Source organism: Alternaria metachromatica (genome assembly GCF_023757995.1).
Source record: "Alternaria metachromatica strain BMP 0045 chromosome Unknown scaffold_5, whole genome shotgun sequence".
Classification (NCBI taxonomy): domain Eukaryota; kingdom Fungi; phylum Ascomycota; class Dothideomycetes; order Pleosporales; family Pleosporaceae; genus Alternaria; species Alternaria metachromatica.
The window spans coordinates 1,877,900-1,897,959 of NW_026055496.1; the positions used below are offsets into that span (position 1 = coordinate 1,877,900).

Here is a 20,060-nt window from a genome sequence, read left to right on the forward strand (position 1 = left end):
AGTGGAAAGTTATCGAGTCGAAGATAAAGAATGGATAGCAAACACAGTTTGCTGAAAAGAATGACAGGTGATGAATGAGAGAATGAGAGAATGATGCTAAGAACTGGATGATATGATATCCGGTGGCTGACCCGTTCCTTTATATCTCGTAGGATTCTTGGCTGGTGTTTGAAGCACGCCCCACTCACTCTACCTACGGGGGTATGTTCCTTTCGAGCATGCACCTGAACCCTTGACGCCGTTCATCACCGACGGCAGTGGGTATCGGACAATTCGAATCGCTACTAGAAGCCAGGACGCGCATACCAGTGCCTGGAGCGGGCGGAAAGATACTTCCACCACCAAAGAGTCATGAACATGTCGGCAGTGCGTAGTTTGGTGCTCATGCATCCATGGATAGGTTGCTTGACGGGCGTTTACAAACAGAATGGCGTTGCGGAAGTAGCTTCGCAACGAGTCTAGTCCCGGCAGTCCCGCTGTTGTCGTTTCATGAACATAACAGGGCAGCCACTAGCTCCACAAAACCGTGCCCGGGCCAGACTCGACGGAAACATATTGATTAAGCTTATCCGACATAAGATGACAGGACTGCCCCTTGCGGGAGGGTAGAAGACCTGGTCTGTGGCTCATGAGGCTGAGCTTTGCGAAATCCCAGGGTTCTGTGGGAGTGATTGTTCCGATAGGTGGAATCTGCAACAGCAACCAGGTTTTTCCGAGAGCGCAAGGCTGACGAGAGATGAAATGTGATGAACAAGAGGAGAAGACAAGACTAATCAAGCATTGCCTGAATCGTTCTTCATCATTGCGAATGTCGTTGGTTGCAGTGGTGACGAGATCAGTTAGCGCTGTCAGCTGTCACGGTTAGCAAGCGCGCCATCCACCAAAGATTCCCGGGTTGGTGGACGCGCAAACTTTCCATCTTAAAGTTTACTTCCCGGCTATAGAACGGGTGGTGGGAGACAACATCGCACGGACGGGTTGTGATGGTGATGGTGTTGAAGCATCGAAGATGGCGGACTGGTGAGGCTTGGTCCGATGCGACACTAGCGCGTTTTACTTGCGGTTAGACGCCCACCACGTGGTTCTGCATGACGCCTTTCCCTACTCTCCAGTAGCTAGCCACGACAACGAAATGAAGCGACTCGCAGCCTGAACCTCTCCTCTGCGAGACTGCATAACCCAATTACGCAGCTCAACGTCAACTAATCACTAGATCGTGGTGCTTCCACGCGTTTCCCAGCAGCATGTGGGACCAACCACACAAGAGCAGCCGAAGCCGTCAGAAGCAGAGCAGCTCCTACCGCGCAGCACCGAGATATAGTGGCCAAGTCCCGCGTAGTTACCGGGATACCCAGCATTCAGAAAACTACGTCTCGTCGCCCACAGATTCGAGCTCGGACTACGACACCCCACGCCGTGGGTACTACGAAGATTTACCCCCCAATCATAGGCGATATGTGAATCGGGCTATGGCATCCGAATACGCTACGCAGACAAGAGAACCAAGGGACGTGTACGGTTTCTCACAGCCTCGCCCAAGGCCTCAACCACGACCATCTGGGCGTCCACAGTATCGGGCTCAATCTTCAGATCCAGACTGCATCGCACAAGATTCTCAGTCTGACGAAGATTACATAGCCACGCCTGAAGTGAAGAAAGATGTTTGGAAAAACCGTGGGTCTCGCTACGATGACCGTTCCACGGACGATTCCCTGGGTAATGGCTCACCGATCCGCCACCCTCCTCGAGAGAACTACAGTGATAGCCCCCCCTCAGACTACGCTCCTCATCCCAAAGCCAAGTCCGAAGATCGGAGGGTAAAAGCGGGCTGGGGCAATAGTGATTCCTTCAGCCAACCGCCCCGCCTAAACCCTAGGGAGCACGAGAACTACCGCGAAGCAAAGCAATTTCTCGACCGCTTCCAACAGCTCCACACTCATACAACGGATCGGTCCGACACCGAATCCTACAGCGATGGCAGCCCGGCGAATCGCAACCCAGTGAATCGCCAAGCTAGATTTTCCGGGCGATACCCAGACCCTGAGCGAGATGATGAAGATGACTACGCGCCAAGTCCACACAATTACCGAGAGAGGCACCATGGTGAACGTACTCGTTGGAGGGATTCAGAAGAATCTTACCACCGGTTCGAGGCGGATAGCCGCCGCAATCATCGTGAGCCTCGTACAAGGAATCTGGATCCCCGATCTGTCCGGCCCAGTCTACACCGCCCGGACAGCTCCTTCCATCAGGCCAGTAGTTTCTCTGCTCCGCCTCCTCCTCCTTCTGCTCCAAGACATGTAGACCACTCCCGCCACCGACGCGGTTCAACATACTCAGACGATGACGACCATGCCACTTACTCCGACCACAGACCTGGCGCCCACACAGCCGCATTATCAGACATAGCATCTCGACCCAGCTCCTCCCACTCCGACCGCCTCTCCCGCGTACCCACAGCCGTAGACTCAGAAGACTACCATTCGCCACCCCCTGCAGTACCTTCACCACCACCTCTATTCCGACGGCATCGGGACAGCGGCAGTGACTACGCCCCCATGCCCGGCGCCTTCCGCAGCGTGAGCAGAAGTCGAAGTAGGAGTCCCTATGAACCAGTAAGGGGCAGAAGACACCGGAGTCCTTACATGTCATCTCCTGTTCGTAGTACACCTGTTAGAAAAGGGAGGGGCATTGGGAGGTATAGGAGTGACAGTGATGATAATGGTGTAGCAGAGGGGAGTGACTATCTTCCTAGTGATAGCGAGGATGATGAGCGGATTAGTGGAGGTGGGAATGGCGTGGCGGAGGGGAGTGACTATGCTTCTAGCGATGATGGGCGGAGTGATGTTTGTGAGAAGGATACTTGGGGTGCTAGGGTTGCTGGTGTTGAGAGGGCAGGTGCTGGTGGGAGGGCGTATGGGAAGATGTGGTGATGATGGTTGGAAGGGTGCGCATGAGGATGATGTGATGAAGCTTGACGAAACGATGTAAATGTGTAACGACTTGGTAATATGATAGTTCTTTCCTATTGCATTCCCAATTGTGGCGGGACGACGTCACTACCATTGCAGTAACATCTCATCCATCGAATACGGAATAAGGTCGTATACATAATCGTACAATTGCCTTGCTCCGCCTAATGCATGCTGGTAACCAGACAATCCAAAGTACCTCACTCTGTCATATGATACAATGCCTCATTCCTCCACTCGTTCATGTGTTCCTAAGCACTGACTGTCGTCGCCTCCGTAGCATCCAGTACACCCGCTTCAGCCAAGACTTGCTCTGGCTTAAGCTCAGCCGTCGACATGGGTCCCTTCGGCCACGGCTTCCCCCTCGCATCCTGAACACGGATAATCTGGTTCTTTGGTCCTGGAACACAGCCTACACCCACGTCGTTAGCACCAACTCATACATGATCGTACTTTGCATCCCGTACCTTGAACAACCACAATACCATTCGGCTCGTCCACCTGCAACACCCTCAAGTTCTTGACCGTCACACTCTCGTTTCCCATGTTACCCGCCATACGCTTTCCAGGCAAGACACGCGAACCCGAACCCTGGGAACCTCCGGCAGAGCCCATACCACGATGCATGAGCGATTGACCGTGAGAAGCTGGTTGACCACCGAAGCCATGTCGTTTCATACCCTGAACAAATTGCCCGTTAGCATTCCATCCCAACTAGCATCACCCGTGCTCATGACCAGATAGAGATCCAGAACTTACACCAGCGAATCCCATACCCCTACTTATCGCCTTAACATCCACCCACTGTCCCTTTGTAAACCACCCCGCACCCACCATCTCCCCGATACCAACACCCAAGCCCTCCTCATCTTTAACCTTGAACTCAACAACCCACCTCTTGGGGCTCACGCCCGCACCCGCGAAATGCCCCAACATAGGCCTCGTCACATTCCGCGCTTCTTTCTGCCCAGCCCCGATCTGAACAGCCCAGTACCCGTTGATATCTCTCCGCTTATGCGCAACGACTTCATTACGGTCGAGTTGCAGAACTGTGCATGCTGTCCGCTTCCCTGTTTCAGGCTCGTAGATGGATGTCATGCCCTTTTTCAAAGCGAGGAGACCGGTTCGCAGGGGCGTGCTGTGGGCTTTTCGCTCGAGCGCTGCCGTTGATGTGCTGGTGAGGGCTTCTCGCGCGGGGTGATGTGCGAAACGGTCGGGTTTGGGACCGAAGGTAGATTTTATGGTTCGGATCGATGTGTATGCGATGGCGGGTCTTGAGGAGATTTGTTGCGCATTTTGCTGGAGGAGGCAGCGCGCTGATGAAGGTATGAGGAAGGAGGGTGGTAGTAAACCCCAATTGAGGGGCGCTTTGGGCGGCATTGTGGTCGTGGTGTTTGTTACGTTGGAGATGCGGCGCTGGCTTGTTCGCCGCGGATATTTTGAGATTCCCGGCCTGAAGCTCAGATTCCGTGCACGGGCCATGCTGCGCACGTGTAGTTCTGTTCACGGCCAGGATCCGAGCTAGGCTCAATGCACTCTAGTAGGTCATGGCGGGGTAATCGCAGTTATGGAACATTGATGTATCCATGCATGTCTACCCGCGAACAGGCAAATTCAGCCCATCTGTTCAACGGAATGCAGTTATGGATTGAAGCGACCGCGTGTAGGAGATGTTATGTTTTTGAGCTTTTAGAGCCATGTCCAGCAGGCGCAAGGTACCAAGATACAAGGAGACTATACAAGTCAGATACCACCCGTGCTCAACGTACCACTATATACTGGTTCCTCTCTCCCTTCCATAAATAGCAAGAAATTTTAGCAATGGGTATCCTCCAGTTGTAGAAACACCGAAACTCCTGCACCACACAGTGGCGCTTAATATGACATACATGACCCATATCAAATAGGTTAACTCAACCCCCATATCTCCTCAGTGCAAAGGAATGTCTATAAAGACGGCAGGACGCAGGGTATCCTTACACTGATCAGTTCAGAGACTCAATAGTGGCGGGGTTTCCGGAAACGATGCAGTTGGCGGGCAAAGGCTAAGCGAGGTCAGTATGGGCACGCTCAAACTGATAAGGGAGTGATCAACCTACCTTTGACACAACAGAACCCGGCTTCACTATGGTATTGGGACCGATCTGGACGCCAGCCGCGATTATGCAGTTATCACCAATGTACACGTTCTCCCCGATAAGGACCTCTTGCGCAACCTCTGTGCCGTTGCTGCCCTTCAGAGATTTGGTGTCGGTAGGTGTCTTCAGAGTCTGTATACTAACTCGGGCCCCAATCTTGCAGTTCCTTCCAATGGCAATCCTCGCGGAGTCATGAAAACGACAATCAGCGCCGATGACAATGTTTTCGCCGAAACTCAGGTGGTAGCCATAATCGCAAGCAAAGGGCGCAGCAACATGACAGTTGTCACCCATATGAGTTTCGATTCGTCTGGCTTCATCACCTCTCTTGCCCGCGTTCAGGATTTGTTTGAAAAGGTGGTCGACCGTTTGGCTAGATAGAAAATTGGAGGGGTTAATATTTCCGTTGAAATAAGATTGTGCTAGCGCGCTCAAATGACGCTCTTTCATCAGGACCTTGTCAAAGGGGTTGAATGGCTCTCCAGCAAGCATCTTGTCTTTTTCGGACCTGTACATGGTCGATGTAGACGACGAGGAGTAGCGTGTCGGTGACCGCGTAGGTGGCAAGGATGTTGGTGGTGGGGGAGGCGGTGGATGCTGTGGTGCCACATGCAGCTGTTGGATAGGCTTGGCGGCCCTAGAAACGTGTTAGCTGATGAAATGCGAGTGCATCCCAGTTTGAGTTCAAAGACAAGTGATAGACACGATCCGGTGTCCAGGAGCTGTTGACAACCCAGTTGATTCTGAACTGAAAGAAGAAACTCACATAGTGGTAGGAACAGCAGTGTTGATAGCGAGATGAGTCGTGCTTGGCGGAGCATGGTGATAACCACGAGAACTGTGGTGTGGTTGCTGTTGCTGTTGAGGTACAGGTCTATGGCCCAGGCTTGAAGGCCTTTCATAGTGGTTGACCGCAGGTTGCATGTACTGTACTGATGGTGGTGGTGGCGGCGGCTCTGGTTGGTAGGCAGCTCGGACTGGTGGCGGTGCAGGCGCAGAGTCACTCCAGGGTTTCCATGACTTGCGGTCGATACTGTTGGTTGAATGCATCTCAGAGGGTGTGTATGACACTTCAGAGCTATGAGGTGGTCTGCAGTGAGGTGTGTGCGTTTCTTGACAAGTTGGGCACGTAGGGTAGGCAGCGAGCTTGTCCTTGGCTATCAGTGCAGGTGGTTTGGCGGGCCCATTCTTCGGCCAAGGTACTTTGTTGGCATAGCCTTCACAGACAAAGCCACCGCGTGTGCAGTTGTTGCCTGCTAGAGGTCAGACTTGGTCAGAACGGGAAGCCATTTTTCAAACGTACATTCTGGTTTGGCCTCGTCGCACTTCTTCTTCCTCCTACGGCATGTTCCACAGCCAGTCTTGGTGCGGTTGGCAAATTGCTGCGGAGGTTAGTATTGGTCAGGGGTTAGGCTCAGGGTACATACCCGTTTCCGCTTCTTGAGCTCGACCTGTACACCAGCCCGCGTGAACTCAGTCTCTTCGATCATGTCACGGCTAAGAGACTGCGAATCAGGAGACATGTCATTGGTGCGGGTGTGCTCTATAGGACGCGATTCATGGCGTTGGAAATGCTGATGGGCTGCGTGAGGCAATTCACGGGGCTCGGTTTGCCAGCGTCGTTCAGCGTCTGGACGACCTAGTGGAGGCAGAGTCGGTAGTGGAGGGGCTTCCATGCTCATGGTTGTGTTGCGGTTCAAGGGCTGGTATGGAAGTGGAAGCTGCCTGGGGCCAGCGGTCCTCTGATCAGGGCTGTGTTGGCCGTAGGCGTCTTCTTCGGAGCCGGAGCGTCTTCTCTTATTTGGGTGTTCAGGAGAAGACCTTGTCTTGTCTGAACTATCAGGAGATCGATCTCCACTGCCAACAGTGGACGAACTCGTGTCGCTCTCTGGGGAGCGGGAGTGATGTTTGGGCTCAAGATCTGGGGAGACGGGACTCCAGGCAGAAGGTTTGGCGGCAACGGCTGGCTTCTTCTCGTCGGGCGGGCTCAGAGACAATCGACCATTGACGGAAGTAAACGCAGGGCCATGGGGAGCGGAATTAAAGGCGGGCATATGCAGTATGGTCGACATGTCCAAGGCGGGATATCAGAGCTGGGGGTCAAGGCTGGATAGTCTACGGAGTCAAGTCGAATCTACGGCGGGCTATGGGGAGGGTGTCCAGCGACCATAATCTTGGTGTCTCGTTGGGGTCGTGGAATTCTTTGCAGTGACGATCTTGAGTGATGCCGGGGACGATGTCGTGGTTACACTGTAGCGTACTCGGAGTAAGATGAGTTCAACGGTCAGGTCAGGCACCGTGCGGGACTCGACGACTGGTGGCCCGGGAGTCGTCTGTGCTCTTCAGAGTCAGTGTGTGCGTAGAGGGAGGATCCCGGGGTTGGCAGCGCGGGCGTGGTGTCGTTCGGGCGATGCGATGCCAGCGAAGCCGCCTCTCCACGGCGGGGGCTGTATATGGCGGGAAGACAGTATATGGCGCGACGAATGTGGGAGGGGCGACCCGACGCCAGACGCTGGCCACGGATGAGCAACAGGATTCAACGGAGGGCGGCTGTTCGCTCCTTCTGCTGGCGCACACATGGGCTCTACACATCCCGGGCGGCCACCCATGTCGTCCCTTCCTCATTGGCCCGAGCTGCAGGCGGCCCCTGCCCCCCGCGTTTATCTGTCCCACCCGGGCTGGCACAGAACCATCACCGAACACCTCGTAGAAGGACCACAGACGCGGTTCCTTCGACTATCTACATAACAGACCCTGCATTTTGGCCGCTGCCACGTTTTTTTGGCGGAAAAGTCGCGTCTACAGCCCTACAGCCGTTTTCTGGGTGTGAAGGAGGGTAGAGTGGGCGGAGAGGCCTCCAGGATGGCACAGACGGCTGCGTGCGACCAGCGCTCCCGGCGTGCTGGCATGCGAGGTTGATCGACCAGGAATCGTTAGAAGGATGCAAGCCAACGCGGAAACCTCACATTAAAGTGCTGTGTCGTTGTTATTGGCGCTGCCCAAACCTTAGCTTATCCACCTGCTCCATCGCCAAACGCAGTAGCCGCGCTGCACGCCCGCGCACCACCAAACTCTTCACCAGACCGCGGCACCGCAGCCTGCCCGACACATAGCGAGCACACAAAACAGTGGCAGCCCCCGCCTGACGGCGCCCGCGACGCCTGCGATGACGGCTGCGAATCACTCCCTCCTCACCACCACGCGCTGCGTATCGCCCGGCCTCCCGCGCGCTTCCATCAAGGGGTGCCGTCATGGCCCATCGGCACTGCCTCCTCCTAACCGCCTGCTCAGAGGCCTGCTGGGTGCCTGCCTCCGCCGGTTTCAAGGCCAGCACCAAACAAGAAGGCGCTCATGGGTCTCGCCGTGTTTCATTTATCAGATCCACGCCGCACACCTTCCCACCACGCCCACCCGTCCTATGCCCTTAGCATCATCAATATGCTCGGCTGCGGCACTGCCATAGGCCTAATGCTTGTGCTGCGCTCCATGTCCAAGTCGCGAGTGCCACTGTCTGCTGCGTGATACCCTCCATGGTTGGCTGCCCGGCCCGTCTCGTACACCTTCATCTATGGGCGCTTCGCGTGCAAACTTTGCTCGCCAGGAACCCGCCCGCTCAATATGGTCAAACCTCCACCACTACATACGTCAAGAGCCGCGATGTCTGTCCTCGGCTAATTGGCAGGTGCGCAACTTACCCGTTGTATGCTGTACGGAGCACTGTCTGACTCTCACGCGTTGCTCGACGATCGGTCATGCGTCTGAGCAACCCCGGTGCGTCAGCCAATAGCACCTCACCAGTTTCGCCACGCATTGCACACGAAATAACGCCTCGTTAAGCGCGGCCGTTTGTCGGCTGCGACTTGTCGTTGTAACTCACTGCAAATGTGGTGCGTGTTATGCGTGCGCAGCTTGTTCACAATTCCATCAGTCCGTCTCGCTGGTTCTCGCGGCGCGTTCCGTTCCCGCTAGCGATCAGACAAAGACCTGGACCTGCGCCGCAGGCCGTACGGCATTGTCCTCACAGCTGTGCCGCCCGCTGGATTTCCAATCCGCTGGATTCCAAGAACGGCTCAGCCCTTGCCATGGTGCTCACGGAGCTGACGTCTGCTCTCTCTCAGCCTCGCCTCATCCTTCCGCTATATGACTCGAGTAGCGACGGGAAGCGCGGAACAGCGCGCTTGTCACCAACGTCTACATACGCCGCCCACCTCCGTGCCAAATCTCGATTCTCCATTCATATTGATTGTGGAGCGCCACCTTCCGTGACCAACCTGACTGCGATGATGCCTTACCGGATTATGCATTCATCTGGACCTGTTATGCAAACTCACATGATCACGCCTGCTGTTGACGTCGTCGCTGGGTCCCAAAACAAATACCCACGGTCGCACTAACCCATCACGAGCATTAACAACATGCAACAGCTCAAGACTCCTCACCGCGGTACTCGCGCTCTTTTCGCCGAAGAGATCCGGCAGTTCTCCAGACACGGCCTCACCGACAGGATCCGAAGGATTCCTCTTCGGTAAAGTGTTGCGGCATGAGTCGAATGTGGTCCAGTTTTTGTGTAGTGTGCTATGCTCAAGCTTGACAGCTTCACGACACCAGCAACCTTTCTACACTAAGATTTTCAAACCACAAACCGATACTCGATTGCCACGTTGGACATGTAGTCCAGCAACGGTGCTTCGCGCAATCTACCCATTTGGCCTTTGCAGCTCGGGATGCGAGCATGCCGGGCTGCGGCACAGTTCGTGAGCAATTCCGATTACGTATGCGGCGTTGGCAGGATGCATAAAGCAGACGGATTACCAACGCACCTCCCCGGCGTGAGTTGTTGGGATCGATCAAGAATCTTGATGTACTGGCGAGGGAACTACTGGTGAACTCATCGTTTCCCGACAATATGGTACCGACTGTTCGCTTCAACCGATTCCGCAACTTTCGCATCAGACAACGACTACTGAAAACTGCGTTTCTAGCGAACGGATTCGGAGCAAACTGGTGTAACGTACTGGATGCTGATTGCAGGATCGCGCGCTAGTACACGACGATTACTCCGAAGTCCGCCCTTTTGCAGCCAAACGAGCCCTTCCAATGTTTACGCCCGGCAGCTGAACAGCACGCCAGGCTCCCGGATAAGCAAAGCCTATCGACATATGTAAGGGGTTATTTACGCCCTGTCCGTGCCGCATTTACCAAGCTGTCGGGACATGCGGTGATGCACTTTGGAGCCGAGCACACTTTAGCATTCACCTTGCCTACTCGATTTGGACAATGCCATTCTGACACCAAGAAGGAGGATTATTGAAACATCAATCACCCGACCAGCTTCGACTACGATAAAACGTCATAGTCTCTATGCGCTGCTTGACGTGGGCGAGTCAGCGCTTACCGAAGCGCTTAAGGTTTCACAAGATGCGTAGACAACTGCCGGCCGCTTTGAACCGACATCCTCACTCTGGCGACACGCGGTGTGACGGATCCGCATAATGTGAGATCTCACCCGCGTATCGATCGTCCAATCAAATAGGGAGGACGTCCGATTCTACCATTCTACGTTCCGGGTATTGATCGTTGGTGTCGCCGTCATACCGAGCATCCGAAATGTCACTTGGGGTTGGAATTCTTGGGATAGGGTTTCCGTCCTCAGCGAAGGGTTCAAAGCTGCGTGTTCACTGTTTAGCATATGCTGACTTCAAGGGATATCCTAACATGAGAGAGTCGGTCCGAAATCTGATTACAGATGCGATAGACGTACGATACAGACGCGATGCAGGTTCCCAACATCTGTTGGTACCCAAATATGACACGCCATTACTCGTCACACCGCCAAAGACAGAGTATTGTCACCGGACACTTGGGAGGTGTGGAGACGATCATCAGATAGGCAATTAGTATATGCCGTGTTGCAGCTAACTGTGTACATCCTGGATAACACTAACGGCGTAGCTTAATATAGAACGCAACGGTATTCGGAGGCTAAGTAATCCGTTCTTCAATGTCAGGGCCGATTGATTTTCGGGAACACCACACCATTAGTCAGATGGTTCGAAGAATTCTCCTAAAAAGGTCATGCGGAAGTTCACCATCGACACCCTGTGATCAGGCTTTTCATATCGCTTTAACAACGTACTTTGAATCGCCAACTGCTTTAGACTGGCACCCGAAACTCTCTGATACGCATTACTCATATGCTAGGTGTACATCATCTTGTCGCCCCATGGCACTTCCTCGCGCGTCTATGAAGAATGACACTCGACTTGATTACCCAAGAAATTTACTGCCATCAAACTAGAATCTAGGTCTTTCGGACATGGCTATGCTCTACTCCCAACAGTAGTCTTGGACGAATCCCAGTGGTAAGGCTCAAACGCTCGCTACCTCAACAATGACCGTCGCTTTGGTTCCATAACGGGAAAGTTGGTCAAACACTTCATGCTGTTCCAGAACCGATTAAGTTATGATCGTACTCTCTTCTCCCATAGGTTCTCCTCCATTAACATACCATCTGCTTCTCACCCAGCTTAAGTTTAATGCAGACACACATCGGCAGCATCTTGTAGTACTTTACTCCTGTTGCTTTCATCATGCATGCCAGATCAGCCGAGCAACAAGTCTCAACTCAGACAAACTACTTCAACATCTTCGCGTACTTCCGTACTTCTCATCACAAAACTCGAAATCACAAATACACAAATCAACTCTCCACTCAAAATTCTTAGTCAATATGCCATTCGATGCTATTTACTCCTCTCTCCTTCCCTTTCCTTCCTCCCTATCTCACTGTCTTTCCCACCAACCCACATAATATACACAACCGTCTTACAAAAAGGTTTCCCACAAAGATCCAAATTTGGGGGGTATCAGAAAAATGCGCGCTCTTGTTTGCTTGCTTCGGGGGTTAAAAGAACAAAACGAGAAGTGAAAGCCCTCCGATCCTGCCATTCGTTCTCTCTATCTGTCTTTGCACACTTGTCATCCTTGTGTGTGTGTGTGTGCTTGATTCTGGGTACACATGCTCTTTGGCATGGCTGACCTCATTCCTTGATGTCGCAGCTTTGGTGTCTGCTGCTGCTCTCCTCGTTTCTGCTCTCCCCCTTCTTCGCTCCATGTACCCTGATTGGGTTGGTTTGCTGGTTCCGCCATGTAAATGCAAACTCTAGTCCGTCTTCCAGTGGCTTGTTAACCGGCCGTCGTCATCTGCGTTTGAGATCTTCAATTCAATGGCGTAGAGACCCATTGTGATGCCAAGATTAATCCATCTCCAGAAGTTGCCGCCGGCATCACCACCTTGGTTCGTCCACCACTCGCCTGTAACGGCGCTTCCGTCGCCGCCGTTTCCGCTGGCAAAGTGCTGCATCAGCAGACTGGTGTAGACGGCGATGATGATGCTGGGGCTGAACCAGGTTAGGAAGCCTAGGATTTTGGAGGTCTCGTCGTCATCGTCTAGACTTGGTTCTTGCGACAGTGCTCGAGCGCCACTTTCTCTGATGGCAGGAATGATACGCGCCGCGGCGTACATGACGAAGACGCGGTAGGCGAGGGAGATGATAACGGATGGTGTAATGGTCATAACGGCACCGACCATGAGGTTGAAGCCGGTGTGAGCAATGGTAGGCAGAGAGCCTAGCGCATGCAGAAGTGTTGTGTACGAAGCCATGATGATAGGTGGCAATGGTGGAAGAGCGGGATCTGAAGGAGCGCTCGACTCGGCGAGCGAGCCTGGCGATGGCTGGTAGTCGGTGAAGATCTGGTAGATGCAGAGAGTAACATAGGCGAACTGCAAGTATTAGCAAAGAAACGCAGTTGCTAAAGGCCGACGCACCAAAAGCGAAGATTCGACCGGGTTGCCCCTAGCACTGACGATACCCCATCCGCCGAGGAAAATGGCAGTTGTGATAGCGACACCGATCAGGATGGCGTCGACGTTGCTGATCTCGGGAAAGGTAGTGATGCGCCAGAGGAAGTAAACGGATGTCGAGATGATGGACGCGGAGGTGATGAGAAGGCCGATCTGGGGATGTCAGTATATTGTTCCAAGCACAGAGAGAAAAGTCGTACCATCCAGCTGTCACCACGTTCCTTGTTTACAACCCATTTGGTAATCTGGCCTGCGGCTTGAATGACCAGAAGACTGCAGAAGCCCTCGGCGATCTGGAAGACGGGTGTGCTGTATCGCAGAGTCTTGTCCCAGGCCCCTATCGATGCACTCTGCAGCAGTCCTTCACTCCCAAAGATCCATTCCTGAACGCTCTCAAAGTCGGCTCGCTTGCCGCCAAAGGTGCGTTCCACCCAGCCCGAATTGGCGTCGGCATCGATGGAGAACTTGTTGAGGCTCCAGATCAAGAGGGTGGGTATGGCCAGCCACTGCGCCCAAGCTATTACATTACACAGAAACCATCTGAAGCGCGAAGAGTCTGGCGTGGCCAGGCGCAGTATCGAGTAGACGAAGTAGTAGGCGCTGAGGGAGAGGGAGAAGGCGAGGCCACAGGTGCGGCCGCCAATGTCGAAGGCGAGGGGTATGGTGAAGATGATGGCGCCGAGGAAGGTTGTCGACGAGACTACCCGCGATGCTGTAGCCCACATGCGGACGCCGGCGTCGCCAAGCTCGTGCAGCGACGAGCGTGGCGTCTGAGCGGGGCGGCGGGGGAGGTGCGAGGGGATTGAGGCGCGATGGACGCGCAGGCAGCGCGGGAGAAGCTGGTGGGAGTCACTCGAGGGGGAGTGGGCGTGCGGGAGACGTGGTTGAAGATTCGCGAGCAACGGCCTGGCTATCGATTATCTTCACGTGTCAATCTCGCTAAGTGCAATGCTCGAGCGTCGCGGAGCGGGCTGCACTGGGCTTGGGCTGGCCGGCGGCTGGGGGTGAGGTCGCTCGGCGGGGAGCAGGCTGCAGGGCGAGGAGCGGTGCAGGAGAGACTTTGGTATTGCTATCGATACGATATTGAAGCTGCTCTGTGCGAGTAGGCACGACTTGGGGCTACGGATGGATGCGTGCTCGCGTGCGCACTCGGGGAACAGCGCACGATGATGATGGCGACGGCGCGAGTCTAGGCCTGGCCGTCCTGCGTCTGCCGTCAGACAGTGTCTTGAATCCTCCTGCCCTGCTCTTGCTGCCTCCGACTGTGACGAGCTTGCCGTGCTTGCTTTTGCGTATCCCACCTACTAGCGCCCGCGGGTCTTGCCAAGCCCAGTGCCCGCCGCGGGACCGTCTTCTTATGCGAAACTTCTACTAGCAGCAATTGCATGTTCAAACTACGACCTTTGTTTGCCAGACCCTCGCGAATCGCCTGGAACACATACAAGCCGCCCACACCAAACTACTTTGCCAGCTACTCTGCAAACTTCACCCGCACCATGGCCGAAAGCCCCACCAAGAAGCTCAAGACAGACGTGCCTGTCATTGGCACGCACAATGGCCACTTCCACGCCGACGAGGCCCTTGCCGTCTCCATGCTGAAGGAGCTACCCACCTACCGCGACGCCCAGCTGATCCGCACCCGTGACCCCGCCGTCCTCGCCGAATGCCACACCGTTGTCGACGTAGGCGGCGAGTACGAGGACGACAAGAAGCGCTATGATCACCACCAGCGCGGCTTCGAGGTCGTCTTCCCCGGCCACACCACCAAGCTCTCCTCCGCTGGTCTCGTCTACATGCACTACGGAAAAGACATCATCACCGCTGTGACTGGTCTGGAAGGCGCCGACCGTGATCTTCTGTACGAGAAGATCTACACTGACTTCATTGAGGCTTTCGACGCCAACGACAACGGCATCAATGTTCTTGCGCCCAAGGACCTAGAGAAGGCGGGGCTTGAGAAGAAGTTTGAGGATCGCGGCTTCAGCATCGCCAGCGTAGTGAACCGCTACAACTATGGCAACAAGTCGCCGACCGCAGACGAGACCAAGACCCCAGAGGCCAAGCAGGCTGATGAGGACTTCCGCTTCACCAACGCATCTCGCTTCGTAGGCGAGCAGTTCCGCTGGGAACTCCTCGACCGCGCCCGATCGTGGCTCCCCGCTCGTCACCAGGTCAAGCAGGCCTACGACGCCCGTCTCCAGTACGATCCTCAGGGACGCATCCTGGTCCTTCCCGAAGGCATGCCGTGGGCCGACCACCTCTATAACTTCGAGAAGGAAGCACAACAGCCACAAGGTGTTGCCCCTCAGGTTCTCTATGTCCTCTTCCCCGAAGACAAGCCCGAGGGCAAGTGGCGCATCCGTGCCGTCAGCAAGGAGAACGGTGGCTTCGAGAATCGCAAGGACCTGCCCGATGCATGGAAGGGTGTGCGCGACGAGCAGCTCGACCAGGTCTCTGGTATTCCGGGCTGTGTCTTCGTGCACGCCGCTGGTTTCATTGGAGGAAACAAAACGTTCGACGGTGCGCTCGCAATGGCGAAGAAGGCTTTGGAGTTGTAGATGGTTACGATGGAACGACATGGACACTCAGTTGAGTGTATCACATGATGCAACGAAAGTTGCTTACACTTTGCATATGCATGGTTGGCGTTCTGGCGCTTTCATACAAAAGTTATGATACCAACGATACACTTGGTTAGATGAATCATGAAAATACATGATTAGCCGTCGAAAGACGACAATAAGTTGCTCTTTTCTTGCAATACGTTTTGTGTTTGTTTGAATCGCAGCCTTGGGGCCTTCACTCGTTTGCATCTGGATCATCTCAATGTTTGCTCATTGCAGCAAACGTAGAAAATTGAAGTAATTATCATGAATTCTATTCGTCATTGATGTGTGATGCTATCGTCAAAGCACTGTAGACACGCATAACCGAGGACTTCCATCCCACTACACACGTCGTGGATCACAGTCCCAAGCCAATAACCGCCTTGCGCACACGACAGCCGGAAGACCCTGATTGTTAGCTTGTTGCGCGAGCCAAATGCGCAGCTAGATCTTCGGTGCAAGCTTCAGGTACTCCACGCCCTGCGTCAAGTCTAGAAGAAGTCCACCAACGAGACCTGGCCAATTCGGGTCGAGACGTCATACGGGGAGAGTCGGGATGACTGGGCCAGACGCCGCTGAGAATGGCACACGACTCGTACCCGCGGCTGTCAGCGTCTCGGCTGTGATTGGCCGGAAAAGTGGAAAGGCGGCTGTCCGTGGCAAAGATTTTGTAGATCCGCAAGACGTGAGGTCGGATAGAAGGCTCTCGTGCACTCGTTTCACATTGCTTTCCTACCAACGAACCAGAACATCGCGACTTTCTTGCTTTTTGATCTTTTGACAACGCATCTGTCTCCAACTCCGTACACCGCACTTTAATCGGCACGACTTTGCGGAGAAACAAGAAACAAAGATACAGGGCACGAGCGGTGAAAAGCGTTGAGCACTTCCCGCTTTCCCCGACGATCGTTTATCGCCAGCGCACGGCCTGCTTTTCGGCCTCTGCCCACCCGTCTCCAAACCTTTTGCACCCTTCACATTTCACAACCCACCTCAACTCCACACTACGGCTATCACAGCTCATCAATACATACCATCGGATTCCCGGGTCCGAATCACTGCGAACACGTCACATCGAAGCGACAACGAACATTACCCGACCCACACGACAGCGCACACGACCACACGATGAAGTACTTCCAGCAGACAGTCGACTTCGACTACACATGGGAAGAGGTCTCGACCAGTAACTGGCGCAAATACGGTCCCTGGAACGAGAAGACACCCCATGTCATCGCCGTCGACACATTAAGCCGCTCCGTCGACCCAGCGACAGGAATTGTAAGTGACTCCTTCTTTCACATGTCAATTCGGCGCGCCCCACCAGCCTCACCGAGCAGAAAACTAACACACTGCAGCTCCGCACCGAACGTCTCATCACATGCCAGCAATCCACACCCAAATGGATACAAACCATTCTCGGCGGCCAGGACACCTCCATGGTCTACGAGACCTCCTACGTCGACCCCGTTGCCAAGAAGCTCACCCTCTGCTCCATGAACATGACATGGTCCGACCTCCTCAACGTGCGCGAGACCTGCATATACCACCCCGTCGCCTCATCACCCGATAAGACCGCCTTTACCCAGCGCGCCGAGATTACCGCGCTGTGCGGTGGCTGGCAGAAAATCAAGAACAGCATCGAGCAGTTCACTGTTGAACGCTTCCAGCAAAACGCTGCCAAGGGCAAGGAGGGCTTCGAGATGGTGCTTGAGCGCGCGCGTCAGGTGTTCCAGGAGCAAAGAGAGATCTTGGCGCTACAGCAAGCGCAGCAGGACAGCCGGATCCTTCGCCAGGCCAAGATATAAGGACCAAGAACAATAATCCGCAACATCTCGAGTTGACAGTCCGACTCGTAAGCGCTGCGAATTTTCCATCCAACATCACCACAACGGTCTTTCGGTCCACTCCGCTCGATCTTTTCCCATCCATCTCGACTCTGCCGTTTCAACACCATTCAAGCGTTCTTCATACCTGGGTGGGATCCTTCCTTTTTTTTCACTGCAAAAAGTGCACTTCAACGGCGTTATCAAAAGCATGGGAGAGGCGCAGATACCCTTTTCACTGCATATTAGACGCCATTATGCATTATATACACGATAGAGACGAACCCATATACAAAGAAGCATTATTAGATATTTTGAGTAATCAAATGAAGGATTATCATCGAGATTGGCTTGTTGTTGGTGTGGATATCGACGTGCGAGATGAGTTTGGGTCGACCGTTCAACCAAAAGTGAGGATGCCATCACAACTCTGGTAGACAGGGACGTGATGGCATGTACTTGTAATACACTATGCACACTACCCCAAAGTCAAGAGTTCCCCTTCCAATGCGCATACACGCCCCTCCATCAACTTCAACAATCTCACCTATCACCCAATCCTTCAAATCCCTCCACAGCCATGCAACACCGCCCTCTCAAGCGCCGCCGCAGTACCTCCAGCATCAACGACCACAACGATCCATGCCGGAAACGCCAAAAACTGTTAGCGTCGGTGTTCAAGCAACTTCAACAGACGGCTGAGGAAGTCAGATGCGCGCTCAATGATGCTACTTGGTTGTCTGTGGAGGAACGAGTGCGTGCTGCTTTGATTATTGATCATGTGGCGGGCATGTCGAGGATGATGGAAGAGGGCTATGAGTTTGGGGATGGGGATGAGGAGATGGATGAGGATGATGGGGAGGAGTATGAAGACGGGCATGGAGACGGAAACGGAAACGAAGACGATGCTGGGGATGTTGTTGAAGATGTTGCGAACGGCGATCTTGACAATGCTTTTCTTGAGGATGTGGGTGGATCTTCGGAGGTGGAGAATGATGAGAATGGAGGGAGTGATAGAGAAGAGGGAGATGGAGATGAAGATGGAGATAGTGATGGAGAGAAAGAAGACGAGGATCCTTGGTCGCCTTGGATAAAGAGGGGAGTGAGCTTTTCAGCGGGTGCAATGTGTATGGCATGCACCGAGAGTGGAGGTAGCGCTGGACTTGAAGTGTTCTCATCACAAGGTCGCGACGCATGAGATATTTGGTGTATGGATGGTTTAAAATGAGTTGAGATGGGTTGGTGAAGTGGGTAAGCGTAGGGATTGGAAATTGGATCGCGAGATAGTCCTGTATTCAACGAAGAACGTTCGCATATTGGGTTCTTTCGAATAAAAGACCCTTGATAACCTTACTTTGTTGTGAGATGATGCTACGTGCGGAAGTAGCCATATCGCAGTAGCGATGTTCAAGGGATGTGACGAAAGGGTCTGTGCGTTGGTCAACGCGTAACAGGACTTTGGGCAGGCACGATCTGTATACGCGCTACATGAAATTTTCTTTGTGGCATGGCCTGCAATACATAAGAGGAGCAATGGAATAATCACCTTATATCTGGACGAGGTTCAAGATCCATACGGCGGATGCTCCGCAAAAGCAACACTGCTCCCAATCGCGTCCAAGCCTAATCCCCAAACCCCAAGCCCCCTACGCACGTCATTTCGGACCGTCTCGCAACGCGTAAATCCTGGCTCTTGCGCGACAACGCCGTCCATCTTCCTCTTCCCTGCGCAAATTGCAGCACTCATCATTTCCAACATCTATCCATAAGACACCATCAGCATGGAACCACCTCTCAAGCGCCCTCGTGCAGACAGCGCCGACACCGTACCCTCCCAACCGCCTACTACCACATCAAATGCAGATCCGCCCTCAAAAGCAGAGCCACCTGTTACATATTTCGAAATCTCCAAGAAAACAGAGGCCCTTGATTTAGCACCTGACAACAACAAGTATACCAGTCCCTTCAGCCAACGCCTCCTCAATAAGCTAGCAGTTGAGGACCCCGCAGTCGCAGCCAGAATCAACGAAGCCTACGACGCCTACTTGGAAAAGGAGAAGAACACAGTCGTTGACTTCCAATACGACATCAAACAGCTTGACAAAACCATCCCTAGCAAAGGCGACGGTCCCACAACACCGGCAGCGATCCCTTTTTTATCCGACAAAATCCAGTCGACGTTCTTCGACAACGTGACCAGAATTTGCGGTCGAGCACACGAATTCTCGTCTCTCGGCACCAAGAAAAACGCTTTGGATGCGGTGAGAAAGTTGCTCGTCTTGATAGTCCAGATCCCGGACAAGAAATTGCGGGCCGCAGTCGCGGAGCGTATCAACATCGAAGATGCGGGCACAGTCGCCCCCAGCATGGCAGACGTTGTATGCTCCTTGACGTATGCACAGCGCGAAGAGGTGTGCAAAATGCCAGTAGATGGAGCCACAGTTACAGCTGCAAAAGGCGAGTCTGGATGTCCCAGAGGGTCGTTTTATGACAAGTTCCTTGAGTTGAAAAAGCGGGATTTACTAGAGGCGGGCTTTGAGATCAGCTTCGCTCCCTTCACGCGGCCGCTGACGATATGGCCGGACGACGTTTCGGATGGCCATGAATTTGATCCTGAGGAAGAAATGGAGGCGATGTATGAGGATGCTTTTTAG

General features: G+C 53.8%; 5 protein-coding genes across 5 annotated transcripts; 3 read left to right on the top strand and 2 right to left on the bottom strand.

Annotated features, from left to right (window-relative positions):
• Positions 1-5,062: 5,062 nt before the first annotated feature.
• J4E83_003566 (uncharacterized protein) lies at positions 5,063-6,457 on the bottom strand (the record flags this gene model as incomplete). The annotated part of the gene is made up of 2 exons (XM_049330501.1): positions 5,063-5,618; positions 6,453-6,457. The coding sequence occupies 2 exons, from the start codon at positions 6,455-6,457 to the stop codon at positions 5,063-5,065; spliced, it is 561 nt and encodes a 186-aa protein (XP_049190997.1).
• A 5,815-nt stretch (positions 6,458-12,272) lies between these two features.
• J4E83_003567 (uncharacterized protein) lies at positions 12,273-13,699 on the bottom strand (the record flags this gene model as incomplete). The annotated part of the gene is made up of 3 exons (XM_049330502.1): positions 12,273-12,893; positions 12,939-13,127; positions 13,175-13,699. The coding sequence occupies 3 exons, from the start codon at positions 13,697-13,699 to the stop codon at positions 12,273-12,275; spliced, it is 1,335 nt and encodes a 444-aa protein (XP_049190998.1).
• A 771-nt stretch (positions 13,700-14,470) lies between these two features.
• J4E83_003568 (uncharacterized protein) lies at positions 14,471-15,532 on the top strand (the record flags this gene model as incomplete). The annotated part of the gene is made up of 1 exon (XM_049330503.1): positions 14,471-15,532. One exon carries the CDS (start codon positions 14,471-14,473, stop codon positions 15,530-15,532), a length of 1,062 nt encoding a protein of 353 aa, XP_049190999.1.
• Positions 15,533-16,708: 1,176 nt separating this feature from the next.
• On the top strand, positions 16,709-17,388 carry J4E83_003569 (uncharacterized protein; the record flags this gene model as incomplete). Its single annotated transcript, XM_049330504.1, has 2 exons — positions 16,709-16,861; positions 16,939-17,388. The coding sequence occupies 2 exons, from the start codon at positions 16,709-16,711 to the stop codon at positions 17,386-17,388; spliced, it is 603 nt and encodes a 200-aa protein (XP_049191000.1).
• Positions 17,389-19,187: 1,799 nt separating this feature from the next.
• J4E83_003570 (uncharacterized protein) lies at positions 19,188-20,060 on the top strand (the record flags this gene model as incomplete). The annotated part of the gene is made up of 1 exon (XM_049330505.1): positions 19,188-20,060. One exon carries the CDS (start codon positions 19,188-19,190, stop codon positions 20,058-20,060), a length of 873 nt encoding a protein of 290 aa, XP_049191001.1.